Raw genomic sequence first — 24,274 nt, forward strand, 5'->3', positions numbered from 1 at the left:
CTTTCAAATGTGTTATTACATTAAAGAGCTCAAGCACATATTATATGGGTACAAGATAAAACTGATTGTAACTATAAAAAAAAAAAAAAACAGTGGGCTGAAGGGCAGGCAGTGCTTTATTGACATGTTAAATTTACATTCATGCATTACACAAGTGATGTTGGTTTAAAATGTAAAAATCATATGAAGTAGGTGGCAAATATCAGCTAAGTGCTACCAACAAGCTAGAGTTTGGGGAAAAAAACAATAACAAAACAAAAAAGCCAATAAAATCTAATCACAAAATGGTGATAATTAAAATAATATTGAAAATGAAATGCTCTATATATTATGTTTTCCTTCAATATTCAAATAAAGAACAAAAAAGACAGCAAAGAAATTGTTCTAATGTAAATACTTCTGGGTCCAGTCATTTGCAAACTTTAACACTTAATTTAAAAAGTGCTTTTTAACAGATTTTTTTACACAATCTGTTGTGATCTTCGTTTTTCTCAAATCCATTCAACTTGATTCTTTGCTTCCATTCTAGCAACATGATTAATCCATATCAGTGATTCTCAAACAGTGGTATGGGTACCTGCATGGGTATGTGGGCAGATAGGGGGTACACAAGGAGCTTGACATTATATTAGACTAGTTAGATAATGTGTACAGTGTCCACAAATATTTCAGTCAAGTGTACTGGAATAGGCAGTATGTGACTTATCCAAAATCAGGGGGCGCGACTCTTACGACCCAGCTCAGCTAAGGTCAGGGAGGTAACAAAAAACAAATGGAAAAAAATGAAAAAACAAAGAAATAATTTAATTAACAGGAATGTAAAAGATCCGGGTAGCAGTCGAAGGCGGGGACCTCGACGACCGGATCTCCGGACATGGAGACTAGCTCTGGGGACATGGAATGTCACCTCGCTGGGGGGGAAGGAGCCTGAGCTTGTGCGGGAGGTTGAGCGTTACCGGCTAGATATAGTCGGCCTCACCTCCACGCACAGCTTGGGCTCTGGAACCCATCTTCTTGAGAGGGGTTGGACTCTCCATTTCTCTGGCGTTGCCCGCGGGGAGTGGCGGCGAGTTGGTGTGGGCTTGCTCATTGCCCCACAGCTCAGCCGCTGCGTGTTGGGGTTCACTCCGGTGAACGAGAGGGTCGCGTCCCTGCGCCTTCGGGTCGGGGACAGGTCTCTCACTGTTGTGTCGGCCTATGGGCCAAACAGCAGTGCAGAGTACCCGGCCTTCTTGGAGTCCCTGGGAGGGGTACTAGACAGTGCACCAACCGGGGACTCCGTTGTTCTCCTGGGGGACTTCAACGCCCATGTGGGTAACGACAGTGACACTTGGAGGGGCGTGATTGGGAGGAACGGCCTCCCCGATCTGAACCCGAGCGGTGTTTTGTTATTGGACTTCTGTGCTAGCCACAGCTTGTCCATAACAAACACCATGTTCGAGCACAAGGGTGTCCATCGGTGCACGTGGCACCAGGACACTCTAGGTCGGAGGTCGATGATCGACTTTGTTGTCGTGTCATCTGACCTCCGACCGCGTGTCTTGGACACTCGGGTGAAGAGAGGGGCTGAGCTGTCAACTGATCACCACCTGGTGGTGAGTTGGATCCGCTGGCGGAGGAGGAAGCCGGACAGACCTGGCAGGCCCAAGCGTATTGTGAGGGTCTGCTGGGAACGTCTGGCGGAGCCCTCCGTCAGGGGGGTCTTCAACTCCCACCTCCGGGAGAGCTTCTCCCTGATCCCGGGGGAGGTTGGAGACATGGACTCCGAGTGGGCCATGTTCTCCACCTCTATTGTTGATGCGGCTGCTCGTAGCTGTGGTCGTAAGGTCTGTGGTGCTTGTCGCGGCGGCAATCCCCGAACCCGGTGGTGGACACCGGAAGTAAGGGATGCCGTCAAGCTGAAGAAGGAGTCCTATCGAGCCTTGCTGGCTCGTGGGACTCCTGAGGCAGCTGATGAGTACCGGCAGGCCAAGCGTGCCGCGGCTCGGGCAGTCACAGAGGCAAAAACTCGGGGTTGGGAGGAGTTCGGGGAGGCCATGGAGGAGGACTATCGGACGGCCTCAAAGAGATTCTGGCAAACCGTCCGACGCCTCAGGAGGGGAAAGCAGTGCTTCACCAACACTGTTTACAGTGCTGGTGGAGAGCTGCTGACCTCGACTGGGGATGTTGTCAGGCGGTGGAAGGAATACTTTGAGGATCTCCTCAATCCCACTGTCACGTCTTCCGAGGAGGAAGCAGAAACTGGGGACCCAGAGGCGGACTCGTCCATCACCCTGGCTGAAGTCACTGAGGTGGTTGGCAAGCTCCTCGGTGGCAAGGCTCCGGGGGTGGATGAGATCCGTCCTGAGTACCTCAAGTCTCTGGATGTTGTGGGACTGTCTTGGCTGACACGTCTCTGCAACATCACGTGGCGGTCGGGGACAGTACCTGTGGAATGGCAGACCGGGGTGGTGGTCCCTCTGTATAAGAAGGGGGACCGGAGGGTGTGTTCCAATTACAGGGGAATCACACTCCTCAGCCTTCCCGGTAAGGTCTATTCCAGGGTACTGGAGAGGAGAATCCGACCGATAGTCGAACCTCGGATTCAGGAGGAGCAGTGTGGTTTTCGTCCTGGTCGTGGAACACTCTCGGCTGGCCTGGGAACGCCTTGGGGTCCCACCGGAGGAGCTGGAGGACGTGTCCGGGGTGAGGGAAGTCTGGGAGTCCCTGCTCAGACTGCTGCCCCCACGACCCGGCCCCGGATAAGCGGAAGAAAATGGATGGATGGATGGAATGTAAAAGATAAGTTAACATAAAAGAGCTAAAATATGTACAGACTTGATTTAAAACAAAACAATCACAAGAACAAAAATCCTTGTCATTTGCTTTTCTTAGTTTAACAAACATCTAAATCACGTCTCTCAAAAACCATGAGTCATGTAAGCCTACAAACAGAATCAAGTGAAATGAAAGCAAGAAACACATACAGCACAAATAATGTGTTTCGAGACGCTTGTTTAGTTTAAGTCAGACACATACATCAAAGTGACTGACAAGTGACACATGCATAATGGCATACAGGCCACAAAGGCCAGCAGCCCCAAGCAGGTGTGTAGAATCTCCTTAACCTCCTAGGACCTGGTGTTCACATATGTGGACAACACATTTTGGGTTGTCTAGTTCTCTACAGGGTCCACATATGAGGTCATTATACTCCCATTTAGTGGTGACAGAAGAGTATAATATTTTCAATTCAATTCATTTTATTTTTGTAACGCCCAAAATCACAACAACAGTTGTCTCGAAGGGCGTTCATGTTATTATAGTTTAGATTCAAGATGGACTTTGTTAAAGGCATATGTCTTCCTGCTCCTGTCAGCAGCACTTCAAACAAGCCACATTGTTCCAAGAGACACAAGTGTTGTTTCTCATTTTGTTTTTACACTCAGGAAAAATGTTGCTGTGTCAGGCACTTAATAGTTTTTGCAAATGATTATTCAAATGTGACTTTATTGTTTCAATCAAAATGATTAAAACGTAGAACAAATGTCCTCATATGTGAACATGATTTTTCTCATAATGTAAAAAGATAATTCTTTGGGGCGGGTCATGAGGGCAGCAGTCAAATCAGGCACTCCCAGACTTCCTTCACCCCAGACAGGTCCTCCAGCTCCTCCGGTGGGACCCCAAGACATTCCCAGGCCAGCCGAAAGACATAGTCTCTCCAGCGTGTCCTGGGTCTTCCCCAGGGCCTCCTCCGGTGGGACATGCCCGGAAACCTCCCTAGGGAGGCGTCCAGGAGGCATCCTGAACAGATGCCACCTCAGCTGGTTCCTCTTGACGTGGAGGAGCAGCGGCTCTACCCCAGCTTAGGTTCTGGAATCTAACTCCCTTAGAGGGGCTGGACTCTCCATTTCTTTGGCATAGCCCATGGGGAGAGGTGGCAAGCTTGTGGGGGCTTGCTTGTTGCCCCACAGCTCAGCCGCCACATGTCGGAGTTCACCCCGGTGAACGAGAGGGTTGCATCCCTGCGCCTTCGGGTCAAGGAGAAGAGTTCAGGTCCTAGGAGGTTAAATAGGTGAGGTGGCTGCAGGTGAGACACATTTTTTGGCCAGAGACAGAATTCAACCACACACAAAACATAAGAGACAGATACAACAGGGAGAAAGAGTTGAAGGCCTGGGGGCATAACAGCAACTGCAAAAAGTTTGGGAACCACTGACCCATGTTATTGCTTTGTCACTTAATACTTGATACAATAGTTAAAGAGGCCAGTAAGCTGTGTTTGCTTTAAGAATCTATATTCAAGCCAAAACTTGAATATGTATATGACTATGAAACTGTAAGTCGCATCTTGTTTGCGTTTTTTCCAACTTACCAGAAACACACTAACTTACTTGAGCACAACCTTTCTTGATGCTACACTTTATTTAAACATCTATGCTGGTTAATTCACTGGGCATCAGGATTTTCTGAATAATCCTTTGGTAAAATGGAGAGAACACTAGCTTGTTAAAGTTGACGAGGCGACTAAATCGAACTGCAAGCTCCTTTAGCTCTCTGCTCATCGGGGCCAAACCACCAGGAAGTGCAGGTTGGGTCTGGTGTAGAGTGGACTCCAGAGAAGCAAGAAGATAACTTTGAACTCGAGATTCTGAGGACAAGACAGATAAACATTAGCCTCATATGCCCTCTATGTGTAGCTAAAGGCACACAATTCTTAGTCAATGGTCTTACCTATGAGCTTTCGAACTGCATTGTCTGGTAAGACTGCGGCACTAATCTGTCCCTTTAAAGTTCCCTTTCTGTCAGCTGAGAATGGGGAATAGCCATGCTGACCCAAACAGTCATTAAGCTCAACACACATTTTTTCCCCAATGGAGGCTAAGGCTTCCTGTGCAGAAAAAGCCCTTGAGATGAATAAAAGAAAAATGAGAGTCATCAATTGCATGTAAACTTTTAATTAAAATAAAAGAAGAATGCATTAAGCTGCCACTCACGGTGAGTGCATGTCAGTTAGAATGACATTAACAGTGCTTTTTAGCTTCTCCATTAGTCCAGGTAAGCCAGATATGGCTTCTCCTGTTGTAGTGTATACAATGAGTAGGATAGAGGAGATCAAAACAAGGCGCTCCATGTCTTGTTGCATCTCCAGGAACCTCATCTGATCCATTAATACGGTCTGATTAAGGAAAACGTATAAATAAAACAATTGTGACTAGCCTTAAAAGTGCAGAAAGCCTCAACAGTGTGGAGGTTTGTACCTCTGGGAAAGGTTCTGCAGAATGGTCCCATCTGAGTAGCCGTAGATAGGCCTGATTATGAATATGCAGTGGAAGAAGAGATGGCGGATCAGATGAGGCACAACACACTTCTGACTCTCTCATAGCATTAACTGTGTCCTTTAACCACTTCTCAGTGTAATCTAAGGCATCTAAACAGAGAGGATGGTTTCATTAGTGTACTGAACATATATTCCCATCCAAAATAACAAAGTAACAGCATATAAAAGCAATATGCATGCACACTGACAAAAATATGAATGAATGAAAAAAAATCTCATCCAGAAAGGGCATTAATAAAAATAAATGTCTGTATCAATGAGGACTCATTAACTTGTACTTACTGGGTTGTTTTTCAAGAAACTCCTGGAACTTAGTCCTTTCATACTCCACTGACTGCTGCATCAGATGAGGTCTGATGCTGCTTACAGCGAAGTTAGCCATGTCCATCTTCATGAGGTCCAACACAGTGAATATCGATCTACATAGACAATCAGGTATACATTTAAAATAACATCAACGGATGTTCACAGAATGGTCAGTCTAATGGAACATAAAGCTTTAAAACTTACTTTAACAGAGGCACTATATCTGTGATCTCCTTTAGCTTATTGATATCTTCATCTCTACAAGGAGCGCACAGAGAACCCATCATTCCAACAATGAACTGGGACAGTTGTCCAATGTCAAGTGCTCCTTTCTCAGCCTGCTGCTGGATCAGGGGAAGGTCCAGAACTTCGTCGATGCGAGAGCGCAGACGACCATGACCAGGCAGCAATAAAGTCAAGAGAGTCTGAATAAAAAAGCAGAAATCACCTTAGTAATAATTATTGAACTAAGTTGTTCATAGAGTGCAAGTAAATTCCTTTAATCTGCTTTATTCATTCCTTACATGCAAGTCTAAAAATAACCCCATCTTACCTCTTTAATCTCAGACAGTAATTTAATAGCATGGTCATATGAAGGTGGATCCTGATTTAGCTGTGATTCCAAACAATCCCAGAATGCCTTGCGCATAATCTCCTTGACTCTGCGTTCTAAACTTTATGCCAGGAAGGAAAATAGTAAGAGTTAATGAAATAGCTAAATTATACAAATATATTTTACAACACCTAACCTTTCTTCTGGAAGTTCTGTGGGCTTCACTTGGAAAACCTGGTTCACAACAATCTCATGAGCCAATGCCATGTTAGTGACCCCTTTTGCTGTTTCCATGAGCTCCTCAATGGAGACAAACCTAGGAGGACTGGCTATGAGAGATGAAGATTTCACAAAGTGGCTAGTTTGACTCTCTTTATACAATTACATTTTAAATGTAACCTATAACTGTTTTTGGTAAGGTAAGGACCAAAATAGTCCAATTAATGTATACAAAAAATAATCCATTTGCTCACCTTGAGCAGTAGCTCCTCTGTGTGGGCTAGGAGTTTCTACTCGTACTCTCCTCCTCACCATCTCTGATGTTTCCTCTGTCATCTCCTCTTTTGAATCCTTTTCCCCCTTCCTAGACTCATCTGAATCCTTGGGCATCCTGGACTTTGGAAGTACAACAAACATAATGTCAATTGTTTGATGTCAACTAAATCAGATGTAATAAACACTGTTCATGCCCTTAAGTGTAGAGACTATCGCAGATGCTATGTAATTCTCAGGCACAAAATGCTAATATGCTAATACTAACAACAATTACATCATTTCATAGATCCATGGACGCAAAAACAGGCAAAAACAAAGCAGCAAATTACAGACAACGTCACTAACCAGGGTGATAGATGACGACGCTATCAAAAGGTTTAAAAAAAGCTGTAAATTATTTGAATCCACACAAACCCACGACGATAGCCAAAACTGCGCATACAGCTTTGTTAACAACCGCAGCCTAACAGTATTTAATCTCCAAAACAACTCGACTAGCGTTGGTGCAGTCCACTCGCTCCACTTCCTGTTTTGGGTGTGGCTAAAGACGTAAGTCTCTGGAAGATGCGATCAATGCGGTCACAGGCAGGTCTACAGTCATAAGATATAAAAAAAAGTGACATAAAAGTGTGATTGACTGTTTTACTATTGAAAGTGGTTTTATTTGTTTAACAATGATAATGGTGGAGTTAGTTTGGCAGAAATCTTGGGTTTGTGAGCGTAGTATAGTTCTCGTCTATAAGTGTAAATTTCATCACAAATTTCCATCCAAGTCAATAATAGTCAAGAAAAGCCTGCGCCCACTGTAAAAAAGAAAAGGACACAAATGTGTGTGTGTGTGTGTGTGTGCGTGTGGGGTGTGTGTGTGTGTATATATATGTATATATATATATATATATATATATATATATATATATATAAAGTAGTTTGTTAATGTGAAAGTGCTCTGTCTGTTAGATGCTGTTGATTTATAGACTACAGAATTTGACAAAGCAGCAATGCAATGCTTGAAATTATTTATTTTAATCAATCAATTAATTAAACAGCTTTACATAGAGGACACCCAATGACGATAGTTCAAGACTCATCACATTTTGCATATTTTTTATTGCTCAAAGTTTAAAGAAGAGAGACAGCAGAGTCACCAAAATATTGGTTAAAAACCTCTGGGTGTGCCTGGTAAAACTGTCGAAGTAAGCGTTTTCTCTCCTTGCTGGATATTTTTATGTTGCAGTGAATATTGTCCAACAGTTTCCATAGTTCATCATTGGTGGTTGTTTTTGTTGAGTCCACATATGTTCTCTTTGAGACTTGCACACAGAACATGGAGCCTGTCAGAGTAAAAGAGTAAAACTGAGTTACAATTAAAAGTCGACAAAAACAGTGATTTGAAAAACAATTTATAACCAAAAAGGTTCTTTTTTTACCGGCCACATCGGGCTGCTTCCCTTGTACAAGGTGAACCAACTTATCACTCACTTCTTTGTGCAGGGCACCAGGGATCTTCAGCAAAGACAATCAAGTGTAAATGATGACTTAAAAGCTAGATTAAATATACAAAACACTTACACTAAATGAGAAGACAATATATTGTCTTACTTTTGTCTGTAACCACAAAACTTGCCAATAATTATTATTTTATTGTTTACATAAATTAAATTAAATCTAATTAAATTACTTATCTTATAGGGATAACTAATAATATAATTCCTTAGATTAGGGAGTCATTATGTATAATTTAGGAGTACCTTAAATATGTCGTGAATATTGCTGAGCATGAAGACAACCATCAGGTCTTCTTTTTCCTTTGTGAGACTTTTGCTATGGAGAATGGTCCTAGAGAAAGCCCTCTTCACGACCAGCCTGTTTTCCATCTATAATTTCAGCCATTCTTTAGGTTAAACTACAACATGTTGTTCTAAAGATCTGTGAATGAGACAGAAACTCTTCTTCAGCCTTACTTCAGTGTCTAGCTTGATGGCCTCTGGTTGTGCTGCCAAGGCCATAAAGGTCAGCAGGCGACGCAGCTCCTCTCTGTTGCTGCTGGGCAACAGCTTTAGACACAACTGCAAGGCCTCCAGAGCAGTGCCCAACTTAGCTGTCACTACAAGGCGAGAGATCAACACAGCACATAATATTGTATTGTTGTGATTTTTTTGTGTGTGTAAATATCTAATTAGCTAAAGAAATACACACTAAAAGTTAAACATGTAAAGTACACCATTCATAAACTCTTACCAAGCAGTTCAATGATAGCTTTGTAAATGTCAGTCATGTGTTGGGGCATCAGTGGAGCTTTGTCTGTGTGGCTGTAGTGCTTGGCCAGTGCTCCATAAACCAAAAGTTTATAATTGTTTAAACTGCTAGAAGAAAGCAGAGGCTGTTCATAACAAGACTTCTGTATTCCACTAGGGTCTTCAAATGAGGAAAGAATCATAAAAGTTAGATGGTTTTTTTTTTTGCTTAAAGAAAACTTAAAATGATTTGGTGCATATCTTGCAACTTGGTGGTAAATTATTCACCTTCAGAGAAGCAACAAGGTAGAGCCCCACTCAAGCCCACCACTGACTGGTCTGGCAAAAAGTCCAGACAATCTAGAGCAGCACACAGCCATGGATCCTCCCTGCACAACAGAGTGTCCCCAATATAATTATAGTTATTTTGGTGTTCTGAAAAACCACACATAGCAAAACTGGTAGGTATTCAACCATTTAAATAAAGAGATTTGTGAGTAAATGTTGTAAATTAATACAAAGAAAACTGTGGCAAGTAATTTTAGCACAACTAACACAGAGAAAATAATGACATACTGGGAGTCCCTGAAAGCCTTGAGGACCTTCCTGTCCAGGTGGTTGCTGCTGTGAATGAGATCTGGATTAATGTGAGGGAGCGGTGGCTGTGCTTTTTGAGGAGACACTGGATTTAGACAGCGCTGGAGAATTCCGTCCAACACAGGGAGCTCCACCAGGTTCAGGAGACGGAGTAGGGTCAGTTCCTGCCATACCTCATCTATCACTAAATCACATAATTATCAAAAAGTAAAAAAAACAAAACAACTATACTATTAAAACACAATTTCACAAAATTGCAGAAATGTCACGTGGCTACTTAAATATTTTTTACTCTAGACGATTTACACAATATTCTAATTGTGCACATCTCCAGGAAAACTATTGCAATCTCATTCATTGTTCAACATATCTCCCAGCTCTATAATATTAATTTATACTATCAAAATGAATATTGTAGAATTTGCATTAGTAGCGAACAAATATGGTTTGTTTTACATGACTCTGGCAATTTTGTACCTGTTTTTTCTTTGCTTGGATTGAGACTCAAACTGTCCACAGGGGCCTCCAGTGTCAGGCTCTCCATTTCAGGAACATCCAGCATTTCAACATGAGATGGTGTGGGAATTGCCTGCTTCTCCAGTCTATGAAAGAACAATCAAACTATAGTTACATTGATACTTGCCATTACTATTGCGCAAAGCTGAGTAGAAATAACTGTTTTCTCCACTCACTTTTCTGAAAGGACATTGCAGAAAAATGTTTGAAGTCCCACTGCAAGAACACCCCTCTCCAGCTCGTCAACAGAAGGTATATGTACCTCAATGAACCTGTGAAAAGTTATAGAAAGATCAATTACAAGGCAAGCTTTACAGGGGTGTTTTAGAGGACATTAGTTTTGGGAAGTGGGAAGAAGCTGTCAACAAACCTGTAAAGATAGTTTTTACTGTCCTGAAACATCTGCTTCTGCTCTTTCCCCGTTGATTTTGCTCCCACCACCTCAAACACATTACAATCCAACAGTGCCTGACACACACACACCACTTTGTGTCGTGTCACATCTGTGTCTATACAGAAAATTATCAAAACCAAAAATCAGTAACAATTAAGTGACTTTGAATATGAACAAATTTACAGACACTGAAACCTGCTAATTTCATGGATAGCTTGAGATGTTCTGCCACAACATCCACAGCCTCTGAGCCCAGGAAGCAGTCACTGTGAGATTTCATGTGGACACGTCTCTTCTTTATGGTTACATTGGACTTGAGGTAGGTGATCAGGGAGCGCCACTGGAGACATTTGTGGCCTGGCGTAATGGCTTGTCCAAAAGCTAAGGGAACAACATGAGCAGACATGAACCAAGATGACTGCTAAAATGGGTAAGACATGCATTAGGTTAGGTGAATGGATTGTAATGTAAACTGCTAAATTTAGCATTGTGCATTCTACATATTTACCAAGTCTAGTGTGGCAATTTTTCTCAATTTGTTGGCCAATCGTGGTTCACATGATTCGACATTTAGCATTAACTCACCTGGACCCACAGAAAGTTTTTCTGCAAGATTTAGAGCCGCGGCTCTTTCCTTGATTGAAGACATCCTACTGCTAGAGAAAAGTAGAACATCACCGACCAGCATATGAAACAGATTCCCAAAAGTTGTATGTGTAGTGCCCCAATGTAAACGCTAGGTGGCAGTATCGTCTAGCTAAAGAAGATATCCCAACGCCTGCGAACTATATACTTAGAGCTAAATGTCTGCAAATCTATATGAGAGTTTTTACTGTCCTGAAACACCTGCTTCTTCTTGCCCCGTTGTTTTTTCTCCCACCACTTCAAAAAAATTACAATCCAACAGTGCCTAACACACACATAACACTACATATGCGCCTGTAAAAAACAAACATCAAATCACTAATCAGAACAAAATACATTACTTTGAATATGATCAAGACAGACAATGAAACCTTCAAATTCCACGATAGCTTGAGATGCTCTGCCTCGACACATGTTCTGCCCAGAGAGGAGCCTCTGGTCTCACAGGAGTTTGTTTCTGTCTGATGTGAAGCTGCGGCTCTGCTCAGGTTCACTCTGAGCTCAGCCTCGCACCAGTGAAGAACATTCTCACCTAAGTTGTGTTTTTACCTTGGTGTAGGCCCCAGTGTAGCCACTAGGGTGCTGTCTTGCTAAAGAAGAGATCCCAACGCAACCGAAGCGAGGTAAATGTGTAATTCGTTTAAATAATGGCTATCCATCAATTACTTTTTATACTTGTGTCAAATAAATATGTTTTTGCGGTCTGTGTGAGTGCGCTCCAGTTGATCATATTTTATCGCGCTTTTTCTGATGCTATCTTGGTCAAATGTAATTAGACAATTGAGCAATAAACAAATGTGATTTCTTTCAAATAGGTTACTAGTAAATAGAAATACTTACTTAGTATAAATACTTTTCCACAGTAAGTGATGTAGAAGTTGTTCTTGGTGGCAGGACGGGTGTTCAGATATTAGCCATAGGAGTATTAGCTTTATTTAGCATTAAACAAATGCTGCTTAATTTAAGTATTAAATTAGTTTAGTATTGCACACATGAAGTTTAATAAAGGTTTGTGTTTTATAATTTGCATATCTGTGAATCTATGATGGAAAGAAACGTGTGCGTAAAAAGGACGTGATCTAATGACTTTAGCTTTCAACACTTACAAATGATGATGTCTATTTTAAAATCCATCGGTCTAAAAGTGATGAAATACATGTATTTTTTACTGTTTCATGGATTATCGTTTATGGTTAAAATCTGTCCTGGTAAATAACAACATATAAAACTGGTGTAGACTACTCCTGTCTCAAATTTGATTGTGCTCTTGGACTCTTGCCCCTCTTCCTTCTCCCACTGCCTCAGGTCAATGTCATTTTATGATAGTAGCCAATTCTAACAGGGACCATTTAATCCCCTGAGATGATTGATTCTAGCCCAGGTTAAATGGGACTTAAGGGTCTGTTCTATTAGGAGAGCAGTGACTAGTGGAGTACTCCTACTAAAAGTGTCATATTCTGTGGCTATGTGTGCGTGTTTATGTGAGTATGAGGCTTGCTTATGTTGAAGGGACAGTTCCAGGGACCAACCACAGGTCAAATTAAATAATAAGATAATTTTAAAAGCAGTGACAGCACAATTTGTTCACTTGCTGTTATTGCTCTGACCCTTATTAGTGTCAATGGTGTGGTTCATTTGAACCTAGATGGCTTATCGAAGTATTATCTTCTTTGTGCAATAGATATTGTGTGACACAAGGGAGGGGAAAAATGAATGGTCATTTCACAGCCATTAGGTGAGATTATTATGATTGAGAAACATTTTGAGCCTTTAATGGACCACTCTATTATTTCTAATAAAACCATTTAGCAGGGAAAATGCAGATGAGAAGCTCATTATATGCTCAAAGGAAGTGGAGCGGTGGGTGTCTACCCATTAGGGAGTCTATTCTATTAACCTTTTTTAACAAAAGATATTTTCTCTCTATTAAGCGGAAATCACTTCCCCTGATGCCCTGGTCAACCAATGGATGTGTGTAAAGAGTTAACCCATCTCTCCAGTAGCATCACAGTAAGCTGAATACAGTTCACAAAGACCAATCTACATTATATTACAATGAAGTTAAAATGTATGTGTTTTCATTCAAACCAATGATGAATGACTCCAAGATGTGTTTAGGCTGCAGGACCTGAATGTGGACAGGGGCTGTCATTACCCGATCTTTATATGTCTGATGGAAATGTCTTCCTGCAGTTGCTTGAATTTAAAGCACACCTGCTTGAGGTAGTAGAGGAGCTGCACATTCGAAGGGTAACATTTATGTTTTTTATTGATGTTTTTAATATATTCATTTGTATAGGACTGGGCGATCTTAATCTGTCTCGATTTTTAATTAGATTTTATTTTTTCTTTTCAAAAACAAAATAAAACTGAAAGACACACATACACATACACACAGACACACATAAAATGTCACAATCCTCTGTCAATAAAAACATGCTTTTATTAACAGAGGATTGGCTGTGGACATCTCGATTTGGGACAACAGATGGAAATTAGCTTTTGGCTATAATCCAATGTGTTTACATTCATTTTGTATCATATCTGTTCATTAGCATGCATTGACCCAATCAAATACATAAATAAATTAAATAAATAAAAGGGGGAAGGAGGAGGGAAGAATAATGATATGTGGCTGATTGCTTCTAATAATTTTTAAGTGCTTTATTAGGCTATTTATAAAGCAGACCTTTTTTTAATTAGATGCCTCAAAAGCGTTTTCAGTATTACTGTTTATTGCAATGATTTCTGTAACAATATTATGCATTTCAAAATGTATTGTGACAGGCCTAATCATAACATGTTCATAACATATTTGTGATCCACATGCCTTGAATAGTAGGTACAATATCTGATTAGGTAGCTGCAGCTTTCACTTTTTTGCTAGTTAGTTTTTTTGCTATATCAGTCCTAAGCATTGTCTTTTTTTATAATTTTTTTTTTTATTTGGACAGCACAACTATCAGTTTTTGACCTCATAACACCAGATGTCATCTTGCAGAAAGGATTCAGCCCTGCTTTCCTCTTTTCATGAAACTGGACTGATGCCATCTGGTCACGGTGCAAAAAAGGTTTACAAAAGCCATTTGGCCCTTGACCAATAAGTACAAAATAAATTTATAATTTGCTTTTGGCAAAGACAGTTGAAATAAAGCCTGACTTCTAGCCTCCAGCAAGTAGTTTCAGCTTAACAACACATGGTGTGTGTGTTTAAAGGTTAAAGGAGCAAAAATAGGATGTTGGTCATTTGTTGTAATTTGATTTTTATAGTTATTGTCCTGTTATGCGGGACATACACATTTGCTATTATATCAGTTTGATGCTCCTCAGGCTCCTATCAAAGTGCTTGTGCTCATTGGGCGGAGGGTGAGAGGCAAAAAGGATGTAATGATGCGCCGGACATTCCTGTGGAGGTCACGTTCCCTTTTCGCTTAGACAGTGTGACCCAATACCGATTTAGACTGAGCATAACAGGATAACTGGAACCCCTGGGGGGATTCCTTTTTTTGTTAAAAAACACATTAAAACTTTAAAAAGTCAAAGAAACTGATAAACATTTATAATATTTTTTCCTCATCAAAGATGTTTATCTGACATACCGGTATTCTAGTGACCTCTGTATCAAATTATTTCTAGCTGTTCTATTTTATATTATGTGCAGAGCCACTGGTAGCACAGTTTAATAGGAACTTATAAAATCGTCTTAGAGGGTTAACCAGCTCCCACGTCCACATAAAAAAGTCTCCTGGATATAGAGAGCAATTGACTTTTACCTTGCGTCTCTGGGGTAGAGGGAGGATAAGGATGGGTTTCTCCAAATATTACCTCCCTTCTAATGTTCCTTATTGTATGTGCAACTCACCGAGCGATGCACCATAATGAACCAGTGAAACTTACTGCAGTTTGCAGTTTTGGAAAAAGTCCAGATTGTTTTTTGTGAGTGAAGTGAATGGAAGCTGAAGTTGGTTATTTTTGAAAGTTTGTTAATAATAATAATAATAATAAGAAGAAGAATAATAAGAATAATAAGAATACAGGTTATGTCCATTTTTATTGTGCAACCTGTACAATTGTATGTATGTTTTTGTATTAATTCATGAAGTCTAAACTCTGCTTCAAACCACTTGCTTTTACTGGCAGAGGATTAGCTGTAGCTCTCTTGATTAAAACAAAATTAATCTCAATGTTGTTTAAAACTGAATTGATTGCACAGCCTTACATGCATTTGATTTGGTGCACTGATGATTCATTTGCTCAGGATGCAGACAAACGCTTTGAGGAACAGATTACTAAGCTTGTTCTGGAGAAGCAGGAGCTGGAATGGGAGAAGGTACAGTGAGATATTACCTTAGTAAAAATATGTATCATAATGAATGTAATTTAATATTTACCCAACTCAGGAATCTTTACAACATCAAATGGGATCAGAGAAAAATCAGTATGCAGAGTCGCTCTCCAAGGCCAACAAACAAGTATTTTAACTCATGACATATTAGTCAGAAAGATACTGTGCAACTTTTAATACTACCTTCCTGATTATTAAAAAAGTTTCAGACCAAAATAAGAAATATTGAAGAGGAGAAGGTATGAAAATTATCTTTCAATTTCAATTCTATTTTCATTCGTGTGTGTATGTATATATATATATATATATATATATATATATATATATATATATATATATATATATATATATATTAACTTATAAAAATCTACTGTTTCAGAGCAGATACCAGCTAAGTGCAGAGCAGAAAGAAAAAAACATTCACAACTTGAAGGAAGAGCTGAAGTCTCTGCAGGTATATTGTCCCTGAGCTCATTTGAATAATTATATAACATCTTCATTTGCATTTGTATTGGGTCATGGTCGTCTGGAAAAGGCCTGTAGTCCTCACAGGGTCTGGCTGAGTGTTGCCCTGATGCCACAGAGATGATATACAGCTCACGGCACACTCACCAGCACTTAAACAGCCCAACCGTGGAACAGACAATAGAGACCTTTTTTGATATTCTGTCTGAGACACTGGACCAAGGGATGCCCAGTTAGTTAATTATTCTGGCTGCTGGCATCAAGAGATGCATTTGTCTAGGTCTCTTTACAATGTGCAGCACGTTAAGATTTTGTTTTTTTAAATGTAAAATGCATTTGCAATATAATAATTAGAATATATCATATGAAAGGCTTAAGTTAAGGCTTTTCTAAAAGTTATCCGATATATCAGACAAATCTGATACAGCACACATGAAAATAAACTTAACTTTGACATTCAACTACTTAACGAATGTAATTTTTTACTGGTATCATTTTTACTGTTGTTCAACAGTTAACAAAGTACAACTTGGAAAAGAAATCAAGTGAGCTGGTAAGTATAGAAATTTCTGCTCCTACAGATTGTTGAAATAAGATTGGTGGGAGTTGGAAGAATTAAAAGAGGAGGCTGAGTGAATGGTGCTAAGGAGGAATAGCGTTTGAGGTAAAGAGCTCATCAAGAGTAACGGATAGGGAGTGTGTGACACTTTGAACTGCCGGCACAGCAGAGAAAATATCTATTAAAATATTTTATAACTAGGCCTCGCTTCGTTTAACCTTTTTCACAACAGTTGCTTCGTGATAAGCATTTTAGAGTGTTAAGGGAGTGCGAAATAGAAAGAATTTTCTTGTTACAGGCAATGAAACTGTAATGGCAGTTTGCAAAGTTAGAATTAACCACATTCACATAATTATATACTTGTCTCATACATCTTTTTTTTTTTTACAGTGTTATTAAATGTTATTTTCTTTTTCTTTTTTATTAATCTACATTGGGGATTTTCCTTTTATCTGTGTTCACAGGAACAAAAACTTGCCTTGCAGAGTCGATCAAAAGATAGCCGCCTAAACCAACTTTCAGAGGTGGAGAAAAGATTTAGTGCTCTGGCCAGACAGTGTTCTATGGTCAAACAGGCTCATGATAAACTTGAACAGAATGGTAAACAACAGTTTCAATTTATTTTGTTGAAAACTGCTCTGGAGCTTATGTTTTTTCAGTTTGTCCCAGCATTAACTCTGAATGTAAAACAGTTTTCAAACCAATTCTGAGATGTCCTCTCCACTGTCCAGAATAGTTTTTGGCGATTTTGTGATCAGGACCAGTTTATATTTACAGTGCTTTGGCAATCATGTAGTATTCATCTTTCTTACAGTTGATGAAGCAGTGAAGCTTAATAAAAAGCTCACTTCTACCAATGAAAAACAAGAAGTCAACATTGCATCACTTAACAAGGTATGTGGAATTCTCAAGTGTATAATTGCACTGTTACATTCCTTGTGTATTTTCAGGAAGTAGAAGAGCTTAGAAATAAGTTGGTCAAGACCAAGATGGCCTTTGTGAATCCTGACAAAAGAAAAGATAACCTTTCAATAAAAGTGCAAACATTAAATCATCTGCATCAAAAGCTGAACATGGTAATTATAAGTAATTTATTTAACAGAAAATTATATTTTGTGTAATACTCACTTGTATACATGCTTAGGAATGTGAAATGAACAGGAAATTTAAAGATGAAAACAAAGCTCTACAAGCTGAAAAACAAGTAAAGTCATTAATATTTGAATTTGAATAAACAAATATTCTTAAGGTGGCTTTGGTTATTTATGTTTCTCTTGACTTCAGGAGGTGTTGACATCTTTGCAGCTTGCTCATCAGCTATTGTCAAAACAGACACAGACACTAAGTCAACTTGAACTGGATTTAGAGACTCAAAGAAAGCAGTACCAGGTGAGAACTTCCGCTAAACATTATTCACTGTCAATTGGTCTGGAATGGATGTATTAATAAGGTTATAATTTGAAGTCCAAAGCATGAATTAACTGAAGTATTAAGGCAGAAAATAAATGGCATCTTTAGTACACTATGTGAGAAATACAGTGATGTATATAACATCATGTACTTAAGTAAATATGGTTCGGTCTGAACCCAAATGAGTCTGAGTGGTTTTCCAATTTATTGCTTTAGCGTTTATTGCTTTTTATGTGTTTTCACTGGACATGCCTTTGGATTTCACATCCTCTATTCATTAATTTATTAAAATCATTACTAAAATGACACCGCTGATTTGTGTAAGCAAGAAGAGTCCTCGTTTTGTTCAAACCCTGCAGTTCATGTTAAATAAACTCATAAAAATTTAGTATTGCATTAAAATTGTATGGGTAATTAATTTTACTGCAGAGCCTTAAGCAAGACCACAAGGCAATGCAAGTGAAAGAGAAAACAGTGGAAGAGAAGATAAAACAACTAATGGAGGAGTACAGTGTTTCCAAAAGCAACTGGGACAAAGAGGTAGATATTGTGTCACTGATTGTTTAAATAACAAAACATTCTGTTCACAGTATTTTTGTTTATTGATTTATTTTGTACAGAAAGCTGGATTTTTAAATCAGATAAATAATGAGCAACAAGAACTTATGACAGTCAAAGAGGCCTACGAGGAGCTCCACCAGAATCGCATGGAGCTCTCATCAAAGGCTAAAGAACAGGCACAACAAATTCATGAACTGAAGGTACAACCACAAGTTCACACTACCACAACAGAATCATAATATAATAATAAAATGTAATATAATATTTATGCATCTTTGGCAGGTAAAAGTGAAGGAACTGGACCTCACTGTTATCCCGTCGAAATCCACTAAAGAGGGAGGCAGCAGTGAGAGTTCATCAAGGATTGAATTGTCCAGCAGTGTGCACACCTTGACTTTGGCCAAAGATTCAGATGAACCAAAAGACAAATGGGTCTCCATAATTAGAGGAGGTCAGTTAGCCGTTCATTTAATCTTTAAAACAATTTAAAACATTTTGTGGAATTGTGTTTAGGACAAGCTGTGTTCAACAAGGGATACATGAGTGAAACAGTCCTTGAATCAAAAATATATTCTACTAACAACAACAACAACAGTCCATCTGCAGCTATCCTCAGTGAAGACATGACTGAACATACAAATAACTGTACCATGAATGAGGTCCCAGCTCATGTGGTAGTGAGTAGTGTATTCAGAAGTGGTACAGCTCAAACGAACTCCTCAGCAATATTAAGCAATGGATTCAACTCTGCAAACACAAGTCTAAAGCTCATCACAGAAAGTTTGTTCCAAGGAGACGATGGTGCTATTAACAAAGCCGACATTGTAGCTATGGAAGAAAAAAATGGACATGAAGACACCAAAGAAAAGAAAGCAGAAGAGTCAGAAAATTCACTCAAAGAACAAGCTCAAATGACTGACCTGAACGAAGCATCAGTTACTGTTGAGGATGCCATGGTCGTAACATTAAATCTTATTGCAGAAAGTGTTGATGAAGATCATGCAAGAGGTGAGACATTTGGTGTAGTAGAGTCAGAGCAGCAGTCACAGATGACTGAGGAGGAAAATCAGCTACATGTGAGTAAAGATACAAGGAATAATACACAAGTTAGTCCCAATAAACCAAAAAGTGCTTTACAAGGCACAGTGAATGAAAAAGTCGACCAGGCTCTGCCTATTCAAGAGACAACAAGACAGGAAGTGTTGCCCGGGGACTTAATGGAGAGCCAAGTTTGTGAGCCCATAAATGATGTACAAAACGCTAGCCCTCTTGTAGAGTCACCTCCGCTTTCAGTTTGTCATGATTTAGAAGAAAACGCAGGAATTGTGTCCGAGGAATCCACAACCGCTGAACTTCCCCAAACTCTTAATAAGTCAAGTTCATGTCAGTCCCAAAGTGATGCTGCTCAGCTGGCCAGTGTCAGTGATCAGGAGACTATTAAAATGCAGACACAAACGGTTAGCCCTCCTGACACACCAGGTCACACGGAGGACACAGTTGATAAAAGTGCTAAAGAATGCTCTCCAGTAAGTGAAATGGTCAAACATGTAATACATTTTGTAAGTCAGAAGGAAATTTTTGAGGAAAAGAATAACTTGACTGATTCAGTGAGCAATAATCTGACTAATGATTGTGAGAAAAAGGGTGAGAACGAGCAAGTGGATATTATGGACAAATCTACTGTCAAGTGTAAACAGTCTGATGTTGATCAAATGAATACTGACATTGTTATATCTTGGGATGAATTCGGAAGTTCTCAGAAGCTGTCAAAAATCACTACCAAAGCTACAATGCACTGGCCAAGAGAAAGTGATTTAAAAAGTGACTCACCCATATCACAATTTAGCAGTGTGTCTGAATTCCAGAAGAATCCCTTAACAAAAGAAGCAAAAATGATTGAATTTGCTGGACCCTTCAAGACCACATACAAACCACTGTTTCAATGGGGCTCTGCACAGAGAAGAGCACCGACATTTAATGCCAAGTCTGACATGTTACCTCACAGCGCTCTTTATAATGTAAGTAGCATGATGTTTTAAGTATTAACTACAATAACTTATTTACTGCTGTTCACACATACAACTGTATTTTGTTATGTTACAGACATCCCAAATGTCAAATACTAGTGGCTACAATGGTAATTCTTCGAACACAGTTTCTTTGTTCCATAGAAGCAAACACAACAAAGGTAAGATTTCCTGCAATGTTGTTTAATACATTTTTGGGTTGTAAAAAAGAATTTGATCCAAGATAGTTAAATCATCTTAGGCCTGTTCATACAGGAAATAATGATACATTTTAATTATGAGTGGATTTGTTGCCATCTCACCTCATTCTTCTTAGCCCCCCTGACCATTACGAGGGCGACAGGCCTGTTGACGGCTTCCAGTGTCTGTGGGACGTCTGCTTCCTCCAGGAGACCCCAGCAGACCGAGTGGAGGACTCTCGCAGAAGCCCACAGAGACACAGCAGAAGGGCAAATGGTCTGTCTAAGAGCATGCTCTGTCTATGTCTGTAGTGCATTTAAATTGTGTTGAACCAGGCCATATAGGACATCGTTTTAGACCTAAACACTAAACACACTTGTTTAAAATCAATATAAAGGAAAACCTTTTAAATCTCATAGAAGATTATAGATTTTAAGTTCAGTGTGTTTGAATTGATGTGGAAAGTACATACTCTTAAAAAATAAATTAAATGTTGAGTATGTTAATTATACTCTTTCTCATGCTGAGACAGTGCAAAGTATTGTCTGTCAAACTAATTGGTTTGAGGTCATTTTCAGTTCCACAGATCCTGAGCTACACCACCCTGTACACTGTGGCTTGGTGAGTCTCAGGGGTAATTTACTCTAAAGCCTAATGTATATAACTTGTATGTAAAGCTGACAAGTTCCCATACAAAATATTGAAATGACATCCAAATATCTTACAAGTTTAAATTATTGTCCAAAGCAATGCTGTACTCAAGCATATTAGAAAGTTTGATGAATTCCTAGTTCACATTAAGTGATGAATGATGAACATAGCTAATGCCTGCTGAGCTTGTATACAGTGCATGTTCAGCAGACAGTTGTGGAGACACGATGAATGACCTGTGCAGAAGAATGGGGCTGATGACGCCTGGGTACCTTTCCTCTCTCACTCACTCTGTCTTATCCCTCTGTGCGCTCGCTCACTTCATCATCTGTCCCCTGTTCGCAGCACGTCTGCAAAGGGCTGCACTCTGTTTCACTTCTGTTTCACTCTCCTGCCCTTTTGTCACCATCACCACAAAATGTCCCTGTGAGTCTAATGGAAACCAGGTGCCAGCAATTGGAGGAGATAAAATGCTAAATAGTTAGAAAAAAATGTAGGGAAAAAATGAAATTGTACTTGATTTATATTTAACTTTGGAAGGATCACACAAAGTTCAAATGTTTATCTTCTTTAGTGGTGTGCAAAAATATTGATATAATGTGATACTTGAAACTAAGTTGTGGCAGCCAGGGCTGGACTGGCCATCTGGAGCTCCGTGAGTTTTCCTGGTGGGCCAAAGCACTTTTTGGGCCAGTCACTGTCAAACCCGTGCCAACACCATGCACAGTCCTGATGTAACACTTAAGTGGCCCACACTTATTCAGCTTTCCCCCTACTTTGAGTTCACAGCGGCCCCACACACATGTGGTCCTGGCCCAGCCCTTTATTCCCCAGGCTGGCCTAAAGCTGACAGGTTGAGGCTGGAGCAGGAGCGCCTACCCCTGTCCCGAGTGGCATTGATACACCTCATATTCGCATTGCTGTACTTATGTTTAGCTTATTGAAAAAAAAGATGCTCCTTTTCATGTGGCGCGATCAGCGTGTATTTCTTATGTTTTCTGTCACTTTAAAGATAACAGATTTGCTCCTTTGCTGAAATCACATTAGTTCAGACTCCCTGACACAATTGAGTGAAGCCTCTGGTGTTTAGGGCCCACTTCAGACCACGGCTGTCACTGCTGACAGTATCTGCACATCCAGGGGCATGCATAACAAGCAAACTCTGGGAGGATGCCTTAAGCTTATTTATTTTATATAGTAATTGATTTAATTTCTACCAATCATCATAATTAAAAAACACCAACATTTAATTACAATTAATAGCACTGACTTATTAAAAATTGCCAAAAGCATTAGGGTCTGTGTAACAAATACAGCTCAATAAAAACAGGCCAGCCATACCATTTTGGAACAAATCTCCCCGGATATAATCAAATTAAACTGAAATATTACATTAGTAAGCTTAGCCTATAAGATTAACTGGCATTGAAAAATGTCTTTTTTTTTTTTTTTTTTTTTTCTGGATCGCTGCAATCAGGGAGCTGGTCTAGACCATAAAGTCTAGGGTTGATTTCTTTTCCCGGTTCAGCTGTGGTGACAGCACTACACGTTTGTTACTTACTTAGAGAAACTTATGTATGTAGTGCAGTCAAAGTAATGATAATTTTGATTCTTAAAATAAGCATATTTCATTAAAACAAATGTGCAGGTAGTGATTTAATGCTGACACATCACTAGTGCTTATGAATTGTGTATCATGAAAGACCTAAGGCCAGGCCCAATCTTTATTATTGAACTATTACCAATTAATCATATTGAAAGCAAAAAGTACTTATTTGCAGTGTTGTTAAATTACTAAATACTTAATGTCTTCCCTGTGTAGGATGGCAGATTTTCACTGTCTGAAGCCTCCTCATTGGTCTGTACCTCCTCGGGCACAGTCAGCAGGACACAGACACAGATCAGGTTAGATACTTGTGTGTAAGCCAAAATATGGTTTGTTAAAATATTTTTTGTTTGATTTTTGTTGACAGAGTACCACATGTTCATTATGAATAGTGAAAATCATAGCGCTGATGCCTTGTGTGACTTTTATGGTGGAAGGTCCACCAACTACTTGTTTTCATGAAGATAGCACTACTTAGATAGTATTACTGTTTAATGGCAATAATCTTATCTATCTCCATGGATTCAAGCAGGTGGTACAACCAGAGTAGGTTACAGGTCATATATATATATATATATATATATATATATATATATATATATATATATATATATATATATATATATATTATATACATACATAGACTTACATAGAGCATCTTTGTCCTTTTGAGCAGAACACTCTCCCCTGATGCCAGTAGAAGTCCAGAGTCTGAGTTGGGCCTCAGCTGCTCCCAGGGTACAGAGGAGCAGCAGTCCTCGTTCAGGGTGCAGATCTCCAAAATCGAACAGTTCCTAAACACAGAAAGGCTGCGACTCCCAAAGAGAAGGAAGACTGAAAACTAAAAGACAACAACATGTCTAGGGTATAGTCCCACCCTCATCACACTGAGGATTTCAGTGTTACTTTCTTTCTATACGATTAGAATTTATTATTTAATAGTTTTGCAAGTGTTCATACTCGACTTTCCTCAGAAACTCATATGCTCTAAATTTAATTACTTGAAACAGAATTGAATCTTCCACTATTGTCCTGTTCGGAATCCACATTAGTAATTGATTTATTTCTGTTATTTGTGGCAAACAGCCAAATAAACAGAAAAGGCCACCCTGTGTTTGCCAGTTACAGACCCTGTTCCAGTTAACATGCTAATTAACATTAATTAACTTGATTGCCAGTCTCAGTGGCCAGTCTCAGAGGAGCTGTTATTGTGAAGTCACCTTTTGTAAACATGGTGTTGTTTTTACACCAGCTGCTTGTTGTTCACAGTCCAGCCTATTAACATGTACATGCACATACATTACTATGTAATAAAGCTCTAAAGCACAGTTAAATAAGTCTGACAACTTTATGTTCCGATTCTGATGAGACTGCAGAGACTGGAATGTTCCTCTATTAACAGAGGGG

At 39.6% G+C, this 24,274-nt stretch overlaps 3 protein-coding genes across 5 annotated transcripts; 1 reads left to right on the forward strand and 2 right to left on the reverse strand.

The window, feature by feature from the left end:
• Positions 1 to 2,989: 2,989 nt before the first annotated feature.
• On the reverse strand, positions 2,990 to 7,192 carry tcp11l1 (t-complex 11, testis-specific-like 1). 3 transcript variants are annotated; one of them, XM_055222482.1, is made up of 10 exons: positions 6,952 to 6,972; positions 6,656 to 6,797; positions 6,379 to 6,511; positions 6,183 to 6,303; positions 5,834 to 6,054; positions 5,606 to 5,742; positions 5,244 to 5,413; positions 4,980 to 5,161; positions 4,717 to 4,889; positions 2,990 to 4,633 (listed from the first exon to the last, which is right to left on the reverse strand). In XM_055222482.1, the coding sequence occupies exons 2-10, from the start codon at positions 6,789 to 6,791 to the stop codon at positions 4,410 to 4,412; spliced, it is 1,497 nt and encodes a 498-aa protein (XP_055078457.1). In that variant the 5' UTR covers positions 6,792 to 6,797; positions 6,952 to 6,972; the 3' UTR covers positions 2,990 to 4,409. The 3 variants fall into 3 exon arrangements, with proteins under 3 accessions (XP_055078457.1, XP_033823670.1, XP_033823671.1); XM_033967779.2 differs by lacking the exon at positions 6,952 to 6,972 and adding an exon at positions 7,023 to 7,192 and having other exon boundaries at positions 3,112 to 4,633; XM_033967780.2 differs by lacking the exon at positions 6,952 to 6,972 and having other exon boundaries at positions 3,114 to 4,633; positions 6,379 to 6,507; positions 6,656 to 6,736.
• Positions 7,193 to 7,765: 573 nt separating this feature from the next.
• On the reverse strand, positions 7,766 to 11,148 carry LOC117372056 (DEP domain-containing protein 7-like). Its single transcript, XM_033967781.2, has 12 exons — positions 11,004 to 11,148; positions 10,614 to 10,799; positions 10,395 to 10,533; positions 10,201 to 10,296; positions 9,986 to 10,110; positions 9,488 to 9,692; positions 9,200 to 9,300; positions 8,916 to 9,092; positions 8,639 to 8,781; positions 8,426 to 8,551; positions 8,105 to 8,180; positions 7,766 to 8,008 (listed from the first exon to the last, which is right to left on the reverse strand). Exons 1-12 carry the CDS (start codon positions 11,104 to 11,106, stop codon positions 7,797 to 7,799), a joined length of 1,689 nt encoding a protein of 562 aa, XP_033823672.1. The 5' UTR covers positions 11,107 to 11,148; the 3' UTR covers positions 7,766 to 7,796.
• Positions 11,149 to 11,625: 477 nt separating this feature from the next.
• On the forward strand, positions 11,626 to 23,712 carry LOC117371887 (coiled-coil domain-containing protein 73-like). Its single transcript, XM_055222223.1, has 20 exons — positions 11,626 to 11,686; positions 12,995 to 13,073; positions 13,182 to 13,313; positions 15,322 to 15,393; positions 15,464 to 15,535; positions 15,788 to 15,862; positions 16,388 to 16,426; positions 16,897 to 17,032; positions 17,247 to 17,326; positions 17,383 to 17,508; positions 17,577 to 17,636; positions 17,717 to 17,821; positions 18,272 to 18,382; positions 18,463 to 18,603; positions 18,686 to 18,854; positions 18,917 to 20,421; positions 20,507 to 20,591; positions 20,747 to 20,886; positions 23,084 to 23,166; positions 23,544 to 23,712. Exons 2-20 carry the CDS (start codon positions 13,029 to 13,031, stop codon positions 23,710 to 23,712), a joined length of 3,345 nt encoding a protein of 1,114 aa, XP_055078198.1. The 5' UTR covers positions 11,626 to 11,686; positions 12,995 to 13,028.
• The last annotated feature ends 562 nt before the right edge of the window (positions 23,713 to 24,274 follow it).

This window comes from Periophthalmus magnuspinnatus, chromosome 6, assembly GCF_009829125.3.
Source record: "Periophthalmus magnuspinnatus isolate fPerMag1 chromosome 6, fPerMag1.2.pri, whole genome shotgun sequence".
NCBI classification, from domain to species: Eukaryota; Metazoa; Chordata; class Actinopteri; order Gobiiformes; family Gobiidae; genus Periophthalmus; species Periophthalmus magnuspinnatus.